Source organism: Bufo bufo, chromosome 2 (genome assembly GCF_905171765.1).
Source record: "Bufo bufo chromosome 2, aBufBuf1.1, whole genome shotgun sequence".
Taxonomy (NCBI): Eukaryota; Metazoa; Chordata; class Amphibia; order Anura; family Bufonidae; genus Bufo; species Bufo bufo.
In genome coordinates, this window is record NC_053390.1 from 30,771,496 (window position 1) to 30,790,776 (window position 19,281).

The following is a 19,281-nucleotide window of genomic DNA, read 5'->3' on the forward strand; positions in this document are numbered from 1 at the left end:
CTGATATGAGGGGCTGATAGTGCTGGGGGTCATTATTATCTGATATGAGGGGTTGATAGTGCTGCGGTCATTATTATCTGATATGAGGGGCTGATAATGCTGGGGGTAATTATTCTCTGATATGAGGGGCTGATAGTGCTGGGGGTCATTATTCTCTGATATGAGGGGCTGATAGTGCTGGGGGTCATTATTATCTGATATGAGGGGCTGATAGTTCTGGGGGTCATTATACTCTGATATGAGGGGCTGATAGTGCTGGGGGTCATTATTATCTGATATGAGGGGCTGATAGTGCTGGGGGTCATTATAATCTGATATGAGGGGCTGATAGTGCTGGGGTCATTATTATCTGATATGAGAAGCTGATAGTGCTGGGGGTCATTATTATCTGATTGAGGGGCTGATAGTGCTGGGGGTCATTATTCTCTGATATGAGGGGCTGATAGTGCTGGGGGTCATTATAATCTGATATGAGGGGCTGATAGTGCTGGGGGTCATTATTATCTGATATGAGGGGCTGATAGTGCTGGGGGTCATTATTATCTGATATGAGGGGCTGATAGTGCTGGGGGTCATTATTCTCTGATATGAGGGGCTGATAGTGCTGGGGGTCATTATTATCTGATATAAGGGGCTGATAGTGCTAGGGGTCATTATACTTTGATATGAGGGGCTGATAGTGCTGGGGGTCATTATTATCTGATATGAGGGGCTGATACTGCTGGGGGTCATTATTATCTGATATGAGGGGCTGATAGTGCTGGGGGGTCATTATTCTCTGATATGAGGGGCTGATAGTGCTGGGGGTCATTATTATCTGATATGAGGGGCTGATAGTGCTGGGGGCCATTATTATCTGATATGAGGGGCTGATAGTGCTGGGGGTCATTATTATCTGATATGAGGGGTTGATAGTGCTGCGGTCATTATTATCTGATATGAGGGGCTGATAATGCTGGGGGTCATTATAATCTGATATGAGGGGCTGATAATGCTGGGGTCATTATTATCTGATATGAGAGGCTGATAATGCTGGGGGTCATTATTCTCTGATATGAGGGGCTGATAGTGCTGGGGTCATTATTATCTGATATGAGAAGCTGATAGTGCTGGGGGTCATTATTCTCTGATATGAGGGGCTGATAGTGCTGGGGTCATTATTATCTGATATGAGGGGCTGATAGTGCTGGGGGTCATTATTCTCTGATATGAGGGGCTGATAGTGCTGGGGGTCATTATTATCTGATATGAGAGGCTGATAGTGCTGGGGGTCATTATATGATATGAGGTGCTGATAGTGCTGGGGGTCATTATTATCTGATATGAGGGGCTGATAGTGCTGGGGGTCATTATCTGATATTAGGGGCTGATAGTACTGGGGGTCATTATCTGATATGAGGGGCTGATAGTGCTGGGGGGTCATTATCTGATATGAGGGGCTGAAAGTACTGGGGGTCATTATCTGATATGAGGGGCTGATAGTGCTGGGGGTCATTATTATCTGTACGAGGGGTTGATAGTGCTGGGGTCATTATTATCTGATATGAGGGGCTGAAAGTACTGGGGGTCATTATCTGATATGAGAAGCTGATAGTGCTGGGGGTCATTATAATCTGTATGAGGGGCTGATAGTGCTGGGGTCATTATTATCTGATATGAGGGGCTGATAGTGCTGGGGGTCATTATTATCTGATATGAGGGGCTGATAATGCTGGGGGTCATTATACTTTGATATGAGGGGCTGATAGTGCTGGGGGTCATTATAATCTGTACGAGGGGCTGATAGTGCTGGGGTCATTATTATCTGATATGAGGGGCTGATAGTGCTGGGGGTTATTATTATGTGATATGAGGGGCTGATAATGCTGGGGGTCAATATTATGTGATATGAGGGGCTGATAGTGCTGGGGGTCATTATTCTCTGATATGAGGGGCTGATAGCACTGGGGGTCATTATACTTTGATATGAGGGGCTGATAGTGCTGGGGGTCATTATTATCTGATATGAGAGGCTGATAGTGCTGGGGGTCATTATATGATATGAGGTGCTGATAGTGCTGGGGGTCATTATTATCTGATATGAGGGGCCGTTAGTGCTGGGGGTCATTATACTCTGATATGAGGGGCTGATAGTTCTGGGGGTCAATATTATCTGATATGAAGGGGTGATAGTGCTGGGGGTCATTATTCTCTGATATGAGGGGCTGATAGTGCTGGGGGTCATTATACTTTGATATGAGGGGCTGATAGTGCTGGGGGTCATTATTATCTGATATGAAGGGCTGATAGTTCTGGGAGTCAATATTATCTGATATGAGGGGCTGATAGTGCTGGAGGTCATTATCTGATATGAGGGGCTGATAGTGCTGGGGGTCATTATTATCTGTACGAGGGGCTGATAGTGCTGGGGTCATTATTATCTGATATGAGGGGCTGAAAGTACTGGGGGTCATTATACTCTGATATGAGGGGCTGATAGTGCTGGGGGTCATTATACTTTGATATGAGGGGCTGATAGTGCTGGGGGTCATTATACTTTGATATGAGGGGCTGATAGTGCTGGGGGTCATTATAATCTGTACGAGGGGCTGATAGTTCTGGGGGTCATTATACTCTGATATGAGGGGCTGATAGTGCTGGGGGTCATTATTATCTGATATGAGGGGCTGATAGTGCTGGGGGTCATTATAATCTGATATGAGGGGCTGATAGTGCTGGGGGTCATTATACTCTGATATGAGGGGCTGATAGTGCTGGGGGTCATTATACTCTGATATGAGGGGCTGATAGTGCTGGGGGTCATTATTCTCTGATATGAGGGGCTGATAGTGCTGGGGGTCATTATTATCTGATATAAGGGGCTGATAGTGCTGGGGGTCATTATACTCTGATATGAGGGGCTGATAGTTCTGGGGGTCATTATTATCTGATATGAGGGGCTGATAGTGCTGGGGGTCATTATTATCTGATATAAGGGGCTGATAGTGCTGGGGGTCATTATACTCTGATATGAGGGGCTGATAGTTCTGGGGGTCATTATTATCTGATATGAGGGGCTGATAGTGCTGGGGGTCATTATTATCTGATATGAGGGGCTGATAGTGCTGGGGGTCATTATTCTCTGATATGAGGGGCTGATAGTGCTGGGGGTCATTATTATCTGATATAAGGGGCTGATAGTGCTAGGGGTCATTATACTCTGATATGAGGGGCTGATAGTGCTGGGGGTCATTATTATCTGATATGAGGGGCTGATAGTGCTGGGGGTCATTATTATCTGATATGAGGGGCTGATAGTGCTGGGGGTCATTATTATCTGATATGAGGGGCTGATAGTGCTGGGGGTCATTATACTCTGATATGAGGGGCTGATAGTGCTGGGGGTAATTATTCTCTGATATGGGGGGCTGATAGTGCTGGGGGTCATTATTTTCTGATATGAGGGGCTGATAGTGCTGGGGGTCATTATTATCTGATATGAGGGGCTGATAGTGCTGGGGGTCATTATTATCTGATATGAGGGGTTGATAGTGCTGCGGTCATTATTATCTGATATGAGGGGCTGATAATGCTGGGGGTCATTATTCTCTGATATGAGGGGCTGATAATGCTGGGGGTCATTATTCTCTGATATGAGGGGCTGATAGTGCTGGGGGTCATTATTCTCTGATATGAGGGGCTGATAGTGCTGGGGGTCATTATTATCTGATATGAGGGGCTGATAGTGCTGGGGGTCATTATTATCTGATATGAGGGGCTGATAGTGCTGGGGGTCATTATTATCTGATATGAGGGGCTGATAGTGCTGGGGGTCATTATTATCTGATATGAGGGGCTGAAAGTACTGGGGGTCATTATACTCTGATATGAGGGGCTGATAGTGCTGGGGGTCATTATACTTTGATATGAGGGGCTGATAGTGCTGGGGGTCATTATAATCTGTACGAGGGGCTGATAGTTCTGGGGGGTCATTATACTCTGATATGAGGGGCTGATAGTGCTGGGGGTCATTATTATCTGATATGAGGGGCTGATAGTGCTGGGGGTCATTATAATCTAATATGAGGGGCTGATAGTGCTGGGGGTCATTATACTCTGATATGAGGGGCTGATAGTGCTGGGGGTCATTATACTCTGATATGAGGGGCTGATAGTGCTGGGGGTAATTATTCTCTGATATGAGGGGCTGATAGTGCTGGGGGTCATTATTATCTGATATAAGGGGCTGATAGTGCTAGGGGTCATTATACTCTGATATGAGGGGCTGATAGTGCTGGGGGTCATTATTATCTGATATGAGGGGCTGATAGTGCTGGGGGTCATTATTATCTGATATGAGGGGCTGATAGTGCTGGGGGTCATTATTCTCTGATATGAGGGGCTGATAGTGCTGGGGGTCATTATTATCTGATATAAGGGGCTGATAGTGCTAGGGGTCATTATACTCTGATATGAGGGGCTGAAAGTGCTGGGGGTCATTATTATCTGATATGAGGGGCTGATAGTGCTGGGGGTCATTATTATCTGATATGAGGGGCTGATAGTGCTGGGGGTCATTATTATCTGATATGAGGGGCTGATAGTGCTGGGGGTCATTATTCTCTGATATGAGGGGCTGATAGTGCTGGGGGTCATTATTATCTGATATGAGGGGCTGATAGTGCTGGGGGTCATTATTATCTGATATGAGGGGCTGATAGTGCTGGGGGTCATTATTATCTGATATGAGGGGTTGATAGTGCTGCGGTCATTATTATCTGATATGAGGGGCTGATAATGCTGGGGGTCATTATTCTCTGATATGAGGGGCTGATAGTGCTGGGGGTCATTATTCTCTGATATGAGGGGCTGATAGTGCTGGGGGTCATTATTCTCTGATATGAGGGGCTGATAGTGCTGGGGATCATTATTATCTGATATGAGGGGCTGATAGTGCTGGGGGTCATTATTATCTGATATGAGGGGTTGATAGTGCTGCGGTCATTATTATCTGATATGAGGGGCTGATAATGCTGGGGGTAATTATTCTCTGATATGAGGGGCTGATAGTGCTGGGGGTCATTATTCTCTGATATGAGGGGCTGATAGTGCTGGGGGTCATTATTATCTGATATGAGGGGCTGATAGTTCTGGGGGTCATTATACTCTGATATGAGGGGCTGATAGTGCTGGGGGTCATTATTATCTGATATGAGGGGCTGATAGTGCTGGGGGTCATTATAATCTGATATGAGGGGCTGATAGTGCTGGGGTCATTATTATCTGATATGAGAAGCTGATAGTGCTGGGGGTCATTATTATCTGATTGAGGGGCTGATAGTGCTGGGGGTCATTATTCTCTGATATGAGGGGCTGATAGTGCTGGGGGTCATTATAATCTGATATGAGGGGCTGATAGTGCTGGGGGTCATTATTATCTGATATGAGGGGCTGATAGTGCTGGGGGTCATTATTATCTGATATGAGGGGCTGATAGTGCTGGGGGTCATTATTCTCTGATATGAGGGGCTGATAGTGCTGGGGGTCATTATTATCTGATATAAGGGGCTGATAGTGCTAGGGGTCATTATACTTTGATATGAGGGGCTGATAGTGCTGGGGGTCATTATTATCTGATATGAGGGGCTGATAGTGCTGGGGGTCATTATTATCTGATATGAGGGGCTGATAGTGCTGGGGGGTCATTATTCTCTGATATGAGGGGCTGATAGTGCTGGGGGTCATTATTATCTGATATGAGGGGCTGATAGTGCTGGGGGTCATTATTATCTGATATGAGGGGCTGATAGTGCTGGGGGTCATTATTATCTGATATGAGGGGTTGATAGTGCTGCAGTCATTATTATCTGATATGAGGGGCTGATAATGCTGGGGGTCATTATAATCTGATATGAGGGGCTGATAATGCTGGGGTCATTATTATCTGATATGAGAGGCTGATAATGCTGGGGGTCATTATTCTCTGATATGAGGGGCTGATAGTGCTGGGGTCATTATTATCTGATATGAGAAGCTGATAGTGCTGGGGGTCATTATTCTCTGATATGAGGGGCTGATAGTGCTGGGGTCATTATTATCTGATATGAGAAGCTGATAGTGCTGGGGGTCATTATTCTCTGATATGAGGGGCTGATAGTGCTGGGGGTCATTATATGATATGAAGGGCTGATAGTGTTGGGGGTCATTATTATCTGATATGAGGGGCTGATAATGCTGGGGGTCATTATTCTCTGATATGAGGGGCTGATAGTGCTGGGGGTCATTATTATCTGATATGAGCGGCTGATAGTGCTGGGGGTCATTATTATCTGATATGAGGGGCTGATAGTGCTGGGGGTCATTATTCTCTGATATTAGGGGCTGATAGTGCTGGGGGTCATTATTATCTGATATGAGGGGTTGATAGTGCTGCGGTCATTATTATCTGATATGAGGGGCTGATAATGCTGGGGGTCATTATTCTCTGATATGAGGGGCTGATAGTGCTGGGGGTCATTATTCTCTGATATGAGGGGCTGAAAGTACTGGGGGTCATTATTATCTGATATGAGAAGCTGATAGTGCTGGGGGTCATTATTCTCTGATATGAGGGGCTGATAGTTCTGGGGGTCATTATACTATGATATGAGGGGCTGATAGTGCTGGGGGTCATTATTATCTGATATGAGGGGCTGATAGTGCTGGGGGTCATTATTATCTGATATAAGGGGCTGATAGTGCTGGGGGTCATTATTATCTGATATGAGGGGCTGATAGTGCTGGGGTCATTATTATCTGATATAAGGGGCTGATAGTGCTGGGGGTCATTATTCTCTGATATGAGGGGCTGATAGTGCTGGGGTCATTATTATCTGATATGAGAAGCTGATAGTGCTGGGGGTCATTATTCTCTGATATGAGGGGCTGATAGTGCTGGGGGTCATTATATGATATGAAGGGCTGATAGTTTTGGGGGTCATTATTATCTGATATGAGGGGCTGATAATGCTGGGGGTCATTATTCTCTGATATGAGGGGCTGATACTGCTGGGGGTCATTATTCTCTGATATGAGGGGCTGATAGTTCTGGGGGTCATTATACTCTGATATGAGGGGCTGATAGTGCTGGGGGTCATTTTTATCTGATATGAGGGGCTGATAGTTCTGGGGGTCATTATTCTCTGATATGAGGGCCTGATAGTGCTGGGGGTCATTATTATCTGATATGAGGGGCTGATAGTGCTGGGGCTGATTATTATCTGATATGAGGGGCTGATAGTGCTGGGGGTCATTATTCTCTGATATGAGGGGCTGATAGTTCTGAGGGTCATTATAATCTGATATGAGGGGCTGATAGTGCTGGGGATCATTATTATCTGATATGCTGGGGGTCATTATTCTCTGATATGAGGGGCTGATAGTGCTGGGGGTCATTATACTCTGATATGAGGGGCTGATAGTGCTGGGGGTCATTATTCTCTGATATGAAGGGCTGATAGTGCTGGGGGTCATTATTATCTGATATGAGGGGCTGATAGTGCTGGGGGTCATTATTATTTGATATGAGGGGCTGATAGTTCTGGGGGTCATTATTATCTGATATGAGGGGCTGATAGTGCTGGGGGTCATTATAATCTGATATGAGGGGCTGATAGTGCTGAGGGTCATTATTCTCTGATATGAGGGGCTGATAGTGCTGGGGGTCATTATTATCTGATATGAGGGGCTGATAGTGCTGGGGGTCATTATTATCTGATATGAGGGGCTGATAGTTCTGGGGTCATTATTATCTGATATGAGGGGCTGATAGTGCTGGGGGTCATTATTATCTGATATGAGGGGCTGATAGTGCTGAGGGTCATTATTCTCTGATATGAGGGGCTGATAGTGCTGGGGGTCATTATTATCTGATATGAGAAGCTGATAGTGCTGGGGGTCATTATTCTCTGATATAAGGGGCTGATAGTGCTGGGGGTCATTATTCTCTGATATGAGGGGCTGATAGTGCTGGGGTCATTATTATCTGATATGAGAAGCTGATAGTGCTGGGGGTCATTATTCTCTGATATGAGGGGCTGATAGTGCTGGGGGTCATTATATGATATGAAGGGCTGATAGTGTTGGGGGTCATTATTATCTGATATGAGGGGCTGATAATGCTGGGGGTCATTATTCTCTGATATGAGGGGCTGATACTGCTGGGGGTCATTATTCTCTGATATGAGGGGCTGATAGTGCTGGGGGTCATTATTCTCTGATATGAGGGGCTGATAGTGCTGGGGTCATTATTATCTGATATGAGAAGCTGATAGTGCTGGGGGTCATTATTCTCTGATATAAGGGGCTGATAGTGCTGGGGGTCATTATTCTCTGATATGAGGGGCTGATAGTGCTGGGGTCATTATTATCTGATATGAGAAGCTGATAGTGCTGGGGGTCATTATTCTCTGATATGAGGGGCTGATAGTGCTGGGGGTCATTATATGATATGAAGGGCTGATAGTGTTGGGGGTCATTATTATCTGATATGAGGGGCTGATAATGCTGGGGGTCATTATTCTCTGATATGAGGGGCTGATACTGCTGGGGGTCATTATTCTCTGATATGAGGGGCTGATAGTTCTGGGGGTCATTATACTCTGATATGAGGGGCTGATAGTGCTGGGGGTCATTTTTATCTGATATGAGGGGCTGATAGTTCTGGGGGTCATTATTCTCTGATATGAGGGCCTGATAGTGCTGGGGGTCATTATTATCTGATATGAGGGGCTGATAGTGCTGGGGGTCATTATTATCTGATATGAGGGGCTGATAGTGCTGGGGGTCATTATTCTCTGATATGAGGGGCTGATAGTGCTGGGGGTCATTATTATCTGATATGCTGGGGGTCATTATTCTCTGATATGAGGGGCTGATAGTGCTGGGGGTCATTATACTCTGATATGAGGGGCTGATAGTGCTGGGGGTCATTATTCTCTGATATGAAGGGCTGATAGTGCTGGGGGTCATTATTATCTGATATGAGGGGCTGATAGTGCTGGGGGTCATTATTATTTGATATGAGGGGCTGATAGTTCTGGGGGTCATTATTATCTGATATTAGGGGCTGATAGTGCTGGGGGTCATTATAATCTGATATGAGGGGCTGATAGTGCTGAGGGTCATTATTCTCTGATATGAGGGGCTGATAGTGCTGGGGGTCATTATAATCTGATATGAGGGGCTGATAGTGCTGGGGGTCATTATTATCTGATATGAGGGGCTGATAGTGCTGGGGGTCATTATTATCTGATATGAGGGGCTGATAGTTCTGGGGTCATTATTATCTGATATGAGGGGCCGATAGTGCTGGGGGTCATTATTATCTGATATGAGGGGCTGATAGTGCTGGGGGTCATTATTCTCTGATATGAGGGGCTGATAGTGCTGGGGGTCATTATTCTCTGATATGAGGGGCTGATAGTGCTGGGGGTCATTATTATCTGATATGATGGGCTGATAGTCCTGGGGGTCATTATTATCTGATATGAGGGGCTGATAGTGCTGGGGGTCATTATTCTCTGATTATTTTATATTATGATGGACAGACCCCCCTCTCCTGCCGCCACTGAGGTTCAGTTCACTCTGTGCCTCGGGTGATGGGGTCTATGGCGGTGGGTAATACGAGGCATATGGCGAGCTCCTGCGTCCTTTTGATGGGGCCCCCTTGTCCGGGAGCAGTCAGGCAGTCGGTGGCGAGATCAGAGCGCAGGGGGAGAGGTATCGCTTAGTCACAGCGCTCGGGGTCACATACTTTACTGGAAACACGCGGGAGTCTGAACGTGATAATGAAACACAAACCTCCTGGCGGAATCCTGGCCACATGTAGAGTGTCAGCTCCTCTGCTCAGCAGCCACAAAGCAGAAGCAGCAGACCCACACATCAATCTTCTTAAAGGGCCAGTTCAGGTACAAATCAATAAGGGCTCATGCACACAAAGGTTTTTTTTCCGTGTCTGTTCTTTTTTTTTTGCGGCCTGTATGCATCACAATTTACTTCATTGGGGCCGCATAAAAAACGGAAATTGCTCCATGTGCATTCCCTGTATGTATGTCTACAGGGCCGCTCCGCCAAAAAATGGAACATGCTCCATTAGGGCTCATGCACAATACCGTTGGAGGTTTTGCAGTCCGCAAATTGCGGATACTGGTCGTGTGCATTTTGACACCTATAATAGAACAGCCCTATCTTTGTCCATAATGTGGACAATAATAGGACACGTCCTATATTTTTGCGGAACGGAGATACAGACATACGGACACAGAATGCAGACGGAGTCATTTCCGTTTTTTTTGTGGTCCTACTGAAGTGAACGGTTCCGCATACGGGCTGCAAAAAATAAACAGAACGAACACGGGAAAAAATACGTTCTTGTGCATGAGCATTAGGAACAAGGATCGGGCTGTGGTATTAGGGGCGGCCTCTCCGGTATCCGCGTTTTGTGGACTGCAAAATATCCAACGTTCTTCTGCATGAGGCCGAACTGTTTTATAACTTTATCATTTACTTCGCTGTTGGAAAGTCACGTCCTGCTCTCACAGCTGAGGTTTTGTTTCGCTGTAACCAGTCCAGACCATCCTCTGTGAGGCCAATACCCCCCCCTGTCCTGAGGCAGTTACAATGTTATAGTGCCGGGTACAATGTATCAGTGCCGGGTACAATGTATCAGTGCTCGGGTACAATGTATCAGCGCCGGGTACAATGTATCAGCGCCGGGTACAATGTATCAGTGCCCGGGTACAATGTATCAGCGCCGGGTACAATGTATCAGCGCCGGGTACAATGTATCAGTGTCGGTTACAATCTATCAGCGCCGGGTACAATGTATCAGTGCCCGGGTACAATGTATCAGTGTCGGTTACAATGTATCAGCGCCGGGTACAATGTATCAGTGTCGGCACAATGTATCAGTGCCGGGTACAATGTATCGGTGCCGGGTACAATGTATCAGTGCCGGGTACAATGTATCAGCGCCGGGCACAATGTATCAGTGCCGGGTACAATGTATCAGCGCCGGGTACAATGTATCAGTGCCCGGGTACAATGTATCAGTGCCGGGTACAATGTATCAGTGCCAGTTACAATGTTTTAGTGCCAGGTACAATGTATCAGCGCCGGGCACAATGTATCAGTGCCGGGTACAATGTATCAGCGCCGGGCACAATGTATCAGTGCCGGGTACAATGTATCAGCGCCGGGTACAATGTATCAGTGTCGGTTACAATGTATCAGCGCCGGGTACAATGAATCAGTGCCGGGTACAATGTATCAGCGCCGGGCACAATGTATCAGTGCCGGGTACAATGTATCAGCGCCGGGTACAATGTATCAGCGTCGTTTACAATGTATCAGCGCCGGGCACAATGTATCAGTGCCGGGTACAATGTATCAGCGCCGGGCACAATGTATCAGTGCCGGGTACAATGTATCAGCGCCGGGTACAATGTATCAGTGTCGGTTACAATGTATCAGCGCCGGGTACAATGTATCAGTGCCGGGTACAATGTATCAGCGCCGGGCACAATGTATCAGTGCCGGGTACAATGTATCAGCGCCGGGTACAATGTATCAGCGTCGTTTACAATGTATCAGCGCCGGGCACAATGTATCAGCGCCGGGTACAATGTATCAGTGCCGGGTACAATGTATCAGTGCCGGGTACAATGTAACAGTCCTGGGTACAATGTATCAGTGCCGGGTACAATGTATCAGTGCTGGGTACAATGTATCAGAGCCGGGTACAATGTATCAGCGTCGTTTACAATGTATCAGCGCCGGTTACAATGTATCAGAGCCGGGTACAATGTATCAGCGCCGGGTACAATGTATCAGTGCCGGGTACAATGTATCAGTGCTGGGTACAATGTATCAGCGTCGTTTACAATGTATCAGTGCCCGGGTACAATGTATCAGTGCCGGGTACAATGTATCAGAGCCGGGTACAATGTATCAGCGCCAGGTACAATGTATCAGTGCCGGGTACAATGTATCAGTGCCGGGTACAATGTATCAGCGTCGTTTACAATGTTTCAGTGCCCGGGTACAATGTATCAGCGCCGGGTACAATGTATCAGTGCCGGGCACAATGTATCAGTGCCGGGTACAATGTATCAGCGCCGGGCACAATGTATCAGTGTCGGGTACAATGTATCAGCGCCGGGTACAATGTATCAGTGCCGGGTACAATGTATCAGTGCCAGTTACAATGTATCAGTGTCGGGTACAATGTATCAGCGCCGGGCACAATGTATCAGCGCCGGGCACAATGTATCAGTGCCGGGTACAATGTATCAGTGCCGGGTACAATGTATCAGTGCAGGGTACAATGTATCAGCGTCGTTTACAATGTATCAGTGCCCGGGTACAATGTATCAGCGCCGGGTACAATGTATCAGTGCCCGGGTACAATGTATCAGTGCCGGGTACAATGTATCAGCGCCGGGCACAATGTATCAGTGCCGGGTACAATGTATCAGTGCCGGGTACAATGTATCAGAGCCGGGTACAATGTATCAGCGCCAGGTACAATGTATCAGTGCCGGGTACAATGTATCAGTGCCGGGTACAATGTATCAGCGTCGTTTACAATGTATCAGTGCCCGGGTACAATGTATCAGCGCCGGGTACAATGTATCAGTGCCGGGCACAATGTATCAGTGCCGGGTACAATGTATCAGCGCCGGGCACAATGTATCAGTGCCGGGTACAATGTATCAGCGCCGGGTACAATGTATCAGTGCCCGGGTACAATGTATCAGTGCCGGGTACAATGTATCAGTGCCAGTTACAATGTATCAGTGTCGGGTACAATGTATCAGTGCCGGGTACAATGTATCAGCGCCGGGCACAATGTATCAGTGCCGGGTACAATGTATCAGCGCCGGGCACAATTTATCAGTGCCGGGTACAATGTATCAGCGCCGGGTACAATGTATCAGTGTCGGTTACAATGTATCAGCGCCGGGTACAATGTATCAGTGCCGGGTACAATGTATCAGCGCCGGGCACAATGTATCAGCGCCGGGTACAATGTATCAGCGCCGGGTACAATGTATCAGCGTCGTTTACAATGTATCAGCGCCGGGCACAATGTATCAGTGCCGGGTACAATGTATCAGCGCCGGGTACAATGTATCAGCGTCGTTTACAATGTATCAGCGCCGGGTACAATGTATCAGTGCCGGGTACAATGTATCAGCGCCGGGTACAATGTATCAGTGCCGGGTACAATGTAACAGTGCCGGGTACAATGTATCAGTGCCAGTTGCAATGTATTGGTGCCCGGGTACAATGTATCAGTGCCCGGGTACAATGTATCAGTGTCGGTTACAATGTATCAGTGCCGGGTACAATGTATCAGTGCCCGGGTACAATGTATCAGTGCAAGTTACAATGTATCAGCGCCGGGCACAATGTATCAGTGTCGGTTACAATGTATCTGCGCCGGGTACAATGTATCAGCGTCGTTTACAATGTATCAGCGCCGGGTACAATGTATCAGTGCCGGGTACAATGTATTGGTGCCGGGTACAATGTATCAGTGCCCGGGTACAATGTATCAGCGCCGGGCACAATGTATCAGTGCAAGTTACAATGTATTGGTGCCCGGGTACAATGTATCAGCGCCGTGTACAATGTATCAGTGCCCGGGTACAATGTATCAGTGTTGGTTACAATGTATCAGTGCCCGGGTACAATGTATCAGTGCCCGGGTACAATGTATCAGTGCCCGGGTACAATGTATCCGTCTGCAGTCCAGGATGTTTACACCACAGAAGGTCACCTGCACTGGATACAAATGTAACAAACTGTTTTGTACGGGGTTTCAACCTCTGGATGTAAACATGTTCACTGACAGCAAGCAGAGATCGTGAAAAATAGTAAAAAATAAAACACAAAGTATACGAGAAAGATGCATAAAATCCCAAATCTGACCATCACGAGTCTCCGGGTGCCATCAGTTCGGTGGTTACCAGACTCCTGCCCAGATGGAGGACCAGGGGAGGCTGGCAGTGAAGGGGTTAAGGGCGCACTGGAGGCAGCAGTCCGAGCAGTCTGCCCGCCGCTCCCCGTCCAGGTCTCATAAAACACTTTATACTGGGAGGGAGAATTAGCGCGGGGCAGACACACGGCTTTTATTGAGCTGGTGTGAGGCTGAGAGAATGCAGTAAACTGGGAGCAGCCGCCGCGCAGCAGAGCTGAGTGTGCGCGACATCTCCGGGGTCTCACCCCAGAGCTGAGGCACGAGGTTCCTGATGCCGCGTCAGTACCTGGACCCCCATAAGGTGTACGGGAGAACCAGTCATACATTGGGGCACATTTTTACGCCGGTCTTGGTTCCCCCCTCTGCGCTGCCGCTAGAGACGGCTAATCTATGACAAGGCGCGCACCTCTGTGCGGTCTGTGCACCCGCAGTAAAACTGTGTCAATGGAAGTAAATTTGCTGGGGCTGGAGTCTGAGCCCCCGACACACCCCCGCCTCACCCCCAACACGCGCCCGCCTCTCCCCCGACACGCCCCCACCTCACCCCTGACACGCCCCCGCCTCACCCCCAACACGCGCCCGCCTCTCCCCCGACAGGCCCCCGCCTCACCCCTGACACGCCCCCGCCTCACCCCCAACACGCGCCCGCCTCTCCCCCGACAGGCCCCCGCCTCACCCCGACACGCCCCCACCTCACCCCTGACACGCCCCCGCCTCACCCCCAACACGCGCCCGCCTCTCCCCCGACACGCCCCCGCCTCACCCCGACACGCCCCCACCTCACCCCTGACACGCCCTCGCCTCACCCCTGACACGCCCCCGCCTCACCCTGACACGCCCCCGCCTCACCCCTGACACACCCCCGACACGCCCCCGCCTCACCCCCGTAACGCCACCACTTCACCCCCGCCTCACCCATGACACGCCCCTGCCTCACCCCCGACACGCCCCCACCTCACACCCGACACCCCCCGCTTCACCGCTGAAACGCCCCCACCTCACCCCTGACACGCCCCCACCTCACCCCGACACGCCCCCACCTCACCCCGACACGCCCCCACCTCACCCTGACATGCCCCGCCACGCCCCCGCCTCACCCCCAACACGCCCCCACCTCACACCCGACACCCCCTGCTTCACCCCTGACACGCCCCCGCCTCACCCCTGACACGCCCAACTGGCGTACAAGGCGCAAAACCGACAGAAAGGGGGATGTACAACACTTTTCACGTCGAAAAGTGTCGCAAGTCCATTAGGAAATGTGCCCCATTGTGTGTGAGAAGGGGGGAGAGTGAGCTCCTGGGGTCAGGGATGATGGGAGTGATACATTGTGTAAGAGAAGTGGAGTAGATTGTGAGCTCCTGGGGTCAGGGATGATGGGAGTGATACATTGTGTGTGAGAAGGGGAGTAGATTGTGAGCTCCTGGGGTCAGGGATGATGGGAGTGATGACTTTGGCATTAGACATTACATGTAGTTGGACATGGACACCTGTACGGCCTCCGGTGAGCACAGAGCAGAAGACCCTGCGGCCCCCCCACCACTTACCATGTGAGCGTTCCTCAGTGCCGCCTGTCAGCTCATGAACCGCACGCAGCTCCGGGGGAAACACTTCTGCCGCTCCGCAGCCGAGAAAATCTGCAGAGAGAAGAGAAAGGAGAAAGAAGTTTATACCCGGAGAACAATCCGCGGACCGATGGCGGCAACCTGAGCGCGGCGGAGCGAAGGAAATGATACGTCCTCGCCAACGGGTGACTGCCTCACTACACAGACCTGCCATTTAGGACTCTGGGAAAGCTGGGTGACAGCAAGTATGGCCTCTACAGACCCACACAGCTCCCTCTGCAGATTATTACACCACGGACCTGCAGAACATTGCTCTGTCCCCTCTACCTTCTGATAGATACGCAGATGGAGCAGCATGCGGTGACAGACCCCTCATACATCAGCGGGGGGGGGGGGCACTGATTGCTGTCTGATGCCGGTGTGAACAGAGCAGGTAACGCGTAATATCCGTATAACGGACAGTGGGCGGGGCTTCTTCCCCTATAGACACCTATGTAATCAGTAACGATTCTCTCTCCAGTCAAATTTCTCAACTGGAAAAAATGTAAAAACACAAAAGATGAAGAAGAAGAAGAAGAAGGCAGCGACGGAGCGGCGCGATCAGATAAGGGCCACCAAACGCTAATGGATCCCGCAGAAAGAAGCTGACAGGAGGTGATGGACGAGCCGCGGAGGAATGTGCCTGTGCCGACCCCGGCTGTCGCTCCGGCAGGTGAGGGATCGCGGGAAGAGTCAATGATAAAGCGTCCTGCCCGGGGCTGCGATAAGTGACGATAAAACGCCTTGTGTTACCGCGGAAGGACGGCGATCTCCCCTTCACGTGCGGCCAATACATCACCCGCCAGGCGGACGTCTCCTGTAGTGACACCAGTCATCATCGTTATTAATCGCCGGCAGATGCCAGCCTCCCGCGCGGTTTATCACACCATCGGAGACCTTCAGCGGCGGCAACGGCGAGCTCAAGAACCTCCACGTCTCAACATCAATCAGACCCCGGCTCATAAACGACTACTGAAGGCTTCGGAGCCGAGCTCCATGACCACCAAAGCAGGCCCGATGGAAGCGGTCGTATCCTGTAATGACCCCCGGCGCCTGAACGGAGCGCTGCACAATGCTCCGCCAAGACATAATGGGGTTCAGGGACAGGCAGGGGAAGGGACCACTCCGGGGAGGATGGGGTTATACAGGTATATTCACACTTGCAGTTCTGAAGCAGTACCTGACCTTTATACTTTTTCTCTTTTTTCGGATCCATGCCTGATTTGGCTCCAAAAGCTGCAGATAAATCAATGATAACCTGATCACGTGACGTGTGCAATGAGATCCGCCGAGGAGGAATACCCTCATCATCCCAAGTGCCGCCCCCTCATCATACCCATAAGAAAGCAATTATATACGGCCAGCACTTATCAACAGGAGATGTAGAAGACAGAGACTGGAGCCCGGACAAGGACGGTATATACTAAATGGAGGAGGGGGTGTATGTATCTGTACTGTATATAGGAGTATGTATCTGCACTGTATATAGGAGTATATATCTGCACTGTATATGGAGGCATGTGGCTGTATATGGAGGCATGTTTAACCCTCTGAGTATCTTTGCAAGATACTCAGAGGGTTAAACACTTACAGATCAGGCTGCACTTTTCCTCAGAATCCTGTCTGTCTTTCTCCAAGGCCCGTATGCCCTATTGCTGGCTTTATCCTTGGTTAGGGAAAACTTCCTCAGGTATATGTCTCCTTGTTTTAAATATATCCTTCTGCCCTTTAGCTCTCTGTTTGGCTGGAATAAACTTGGCTCCGCACTGTACTTCTATAGGAACTAGTTTCTCAGGAGGCAGACTCTTCTCCTGGTGCAACTTCTGAGCTTCTTTTGCTCAGGAACCTCAGGCAGGCTAGACTGTACTCACTAACCTCCTGGAATATACTGCACTAACTCCTTCCTGTCTGGACCTAACTATATATACTAGGGGGTTCCCCTAGCTCCCTCTACAGCTGAGGGAGGAGAAATACACCCCTAACAGGCCTGGTACACAGGAATTAACATGGCATCACAATGCAATACAAAACACCATTCTCCCACAGGAAGTGGGAGCAACATAACCGTTAGTAGTGCCCATCTTTACGTAGTGGGACACTACATATGTGACTGTACTATATACAAGGGGCATGTGGCTGCACTGTATATAGGGGGCATATGGCTGCACTGTATATAGGGGCCATATGGCTGCACTGTATATAGGGGCCATATGGCTACACTGTATATAGGGGGCATATGGCTGCACTGTATATAGGGGGCATGTGGATGCACTGTATATAGGGGCCATATGGCTGCACTGTATATAGGGACCATATGGCTGCACTGTATATAGGGGGCATGTGGATGCACTGTATATAGGGGCCATATGGCTGCACTATATACAAGTGGTATGTATCTGTACTGTATATAGGGGGCATGTGGCTGCACTGTATATAGGGGGCATGTGGCTGCACTGTATATAGGGGACATGTGGCTGCACTGTATATAGGGGGCATGTGGCTGCACTGTATATAGGGGGCATGTGGCTGCACTGTATATAGGGGGCATGTGGCTGCACTGTATATAGGGGGCATGTGGCTGCACTGTATATGGAGGCATGTGGCTGCACTGTATATAGGGGGCATGTGGCTGCACTGTATATAGGGGGCATGTGGCTGCACTGTATATAAGGGGCATGTGGCTGCACTGTATATAAGGGGCATGTGGCTGCACTGTATATAGGGGGCATATGGCTGCACTGTATATAGGGGTCATATGGCTGCACGGTATATAGGGGGAATATGGCTGCACTGTATATAGGGGGCACATGGCTGCACTGTATATGGAGGCATGTGGCTGCACTGTATATAGGGGGCATGTGGCTGCACTGTATATAGGGGGCATGTGGCTGCACTGTATATAGGGGGCATGTGGCTGCACTGTATATAAGGGGCATGTGGCTGCACTGTATATAGGGGCCATATGGCTGCACGGTATATAGGGGGAATATGGCTGCACTGTATATAGGGGGCACATGACTGAACTGTATATGGAGGCATGTGGCTGCACTGTATATAGGGGGCATGTGGCTGCACTGTATATAGGGGGCATGTGGCTGCACTGTATATAGGGGGCATGTGGCTGCACTGTATATAGGGGCCCATATGGCTGCACGGGTATATAGGGGGGGAATATGGCTGCACTGTATATAGGGGGACATGGCTGCACTGTATATGGAGGCATATGGCTGCACTGTATATAAGGGCATGTGGCTGCACTGTATATAGGGGCCATATGGGCCTGCACGGTATATAGGGGGGCATGTGGGCTGCACTGTATATAGGGGCCATTGGCTGCACGGTATATAGGGGGAATATGGCTGCACTGTATATAGGGGGCACATGGCTGAATTGTATATGGGAGGCATGTGGCTGCACTGTATATAGGGGGCATTGTGGCTGCACTGTATATAGGGGCCATATGGGTTGCACTGTATATGGAGGCATGTGGCTGCACTGTGTATAGGGGGCATGTGGCTGAATAATATTCTAGACTCCCTGGTCTGATCCAGCTTGTATTGGTTTCCATTGCTCCTGCCCAAGGCTTTGATGGTTCCATAATGCTGCCTTCATTGGACCTCTGCTGTGTGCACATGAAAGCATCCGTCTTCCAGCCAGACATTATTTGTGTGTATG

The 19,281-nt window shown here is 49.3% G+C and overlaps 1 protein-coding gene across 5 annotated transcripts in view; it reads right to left on the minus strand.

Annotated features, from left to right (window-relative positions):
• The window catches only part of CNTFR (ciliary neurotrophic factor receptor), a 379,375-nt gene that overhangs the window by 173,370 nt on the left and 186,724 nt on the right, over positions 1–19,281 (minus strand). For all 5 annotated transcript variants that reach the window (XM_040420848.1, XM_040420844.1, XM_040420847.1 and 2 more), the window contains one exon: positions 15,550–15,639. In XM_040420848.1, the coding sequence (XP_040276782.1) occupies positions 15,550–15,552 (3 nt within the window). In that variant the 5' untranslated portion in view covers positions 15,553–15,639. The remainder of the gene's footprint in view (positions 1–15,549; positions 15,640–19,281) is intronic.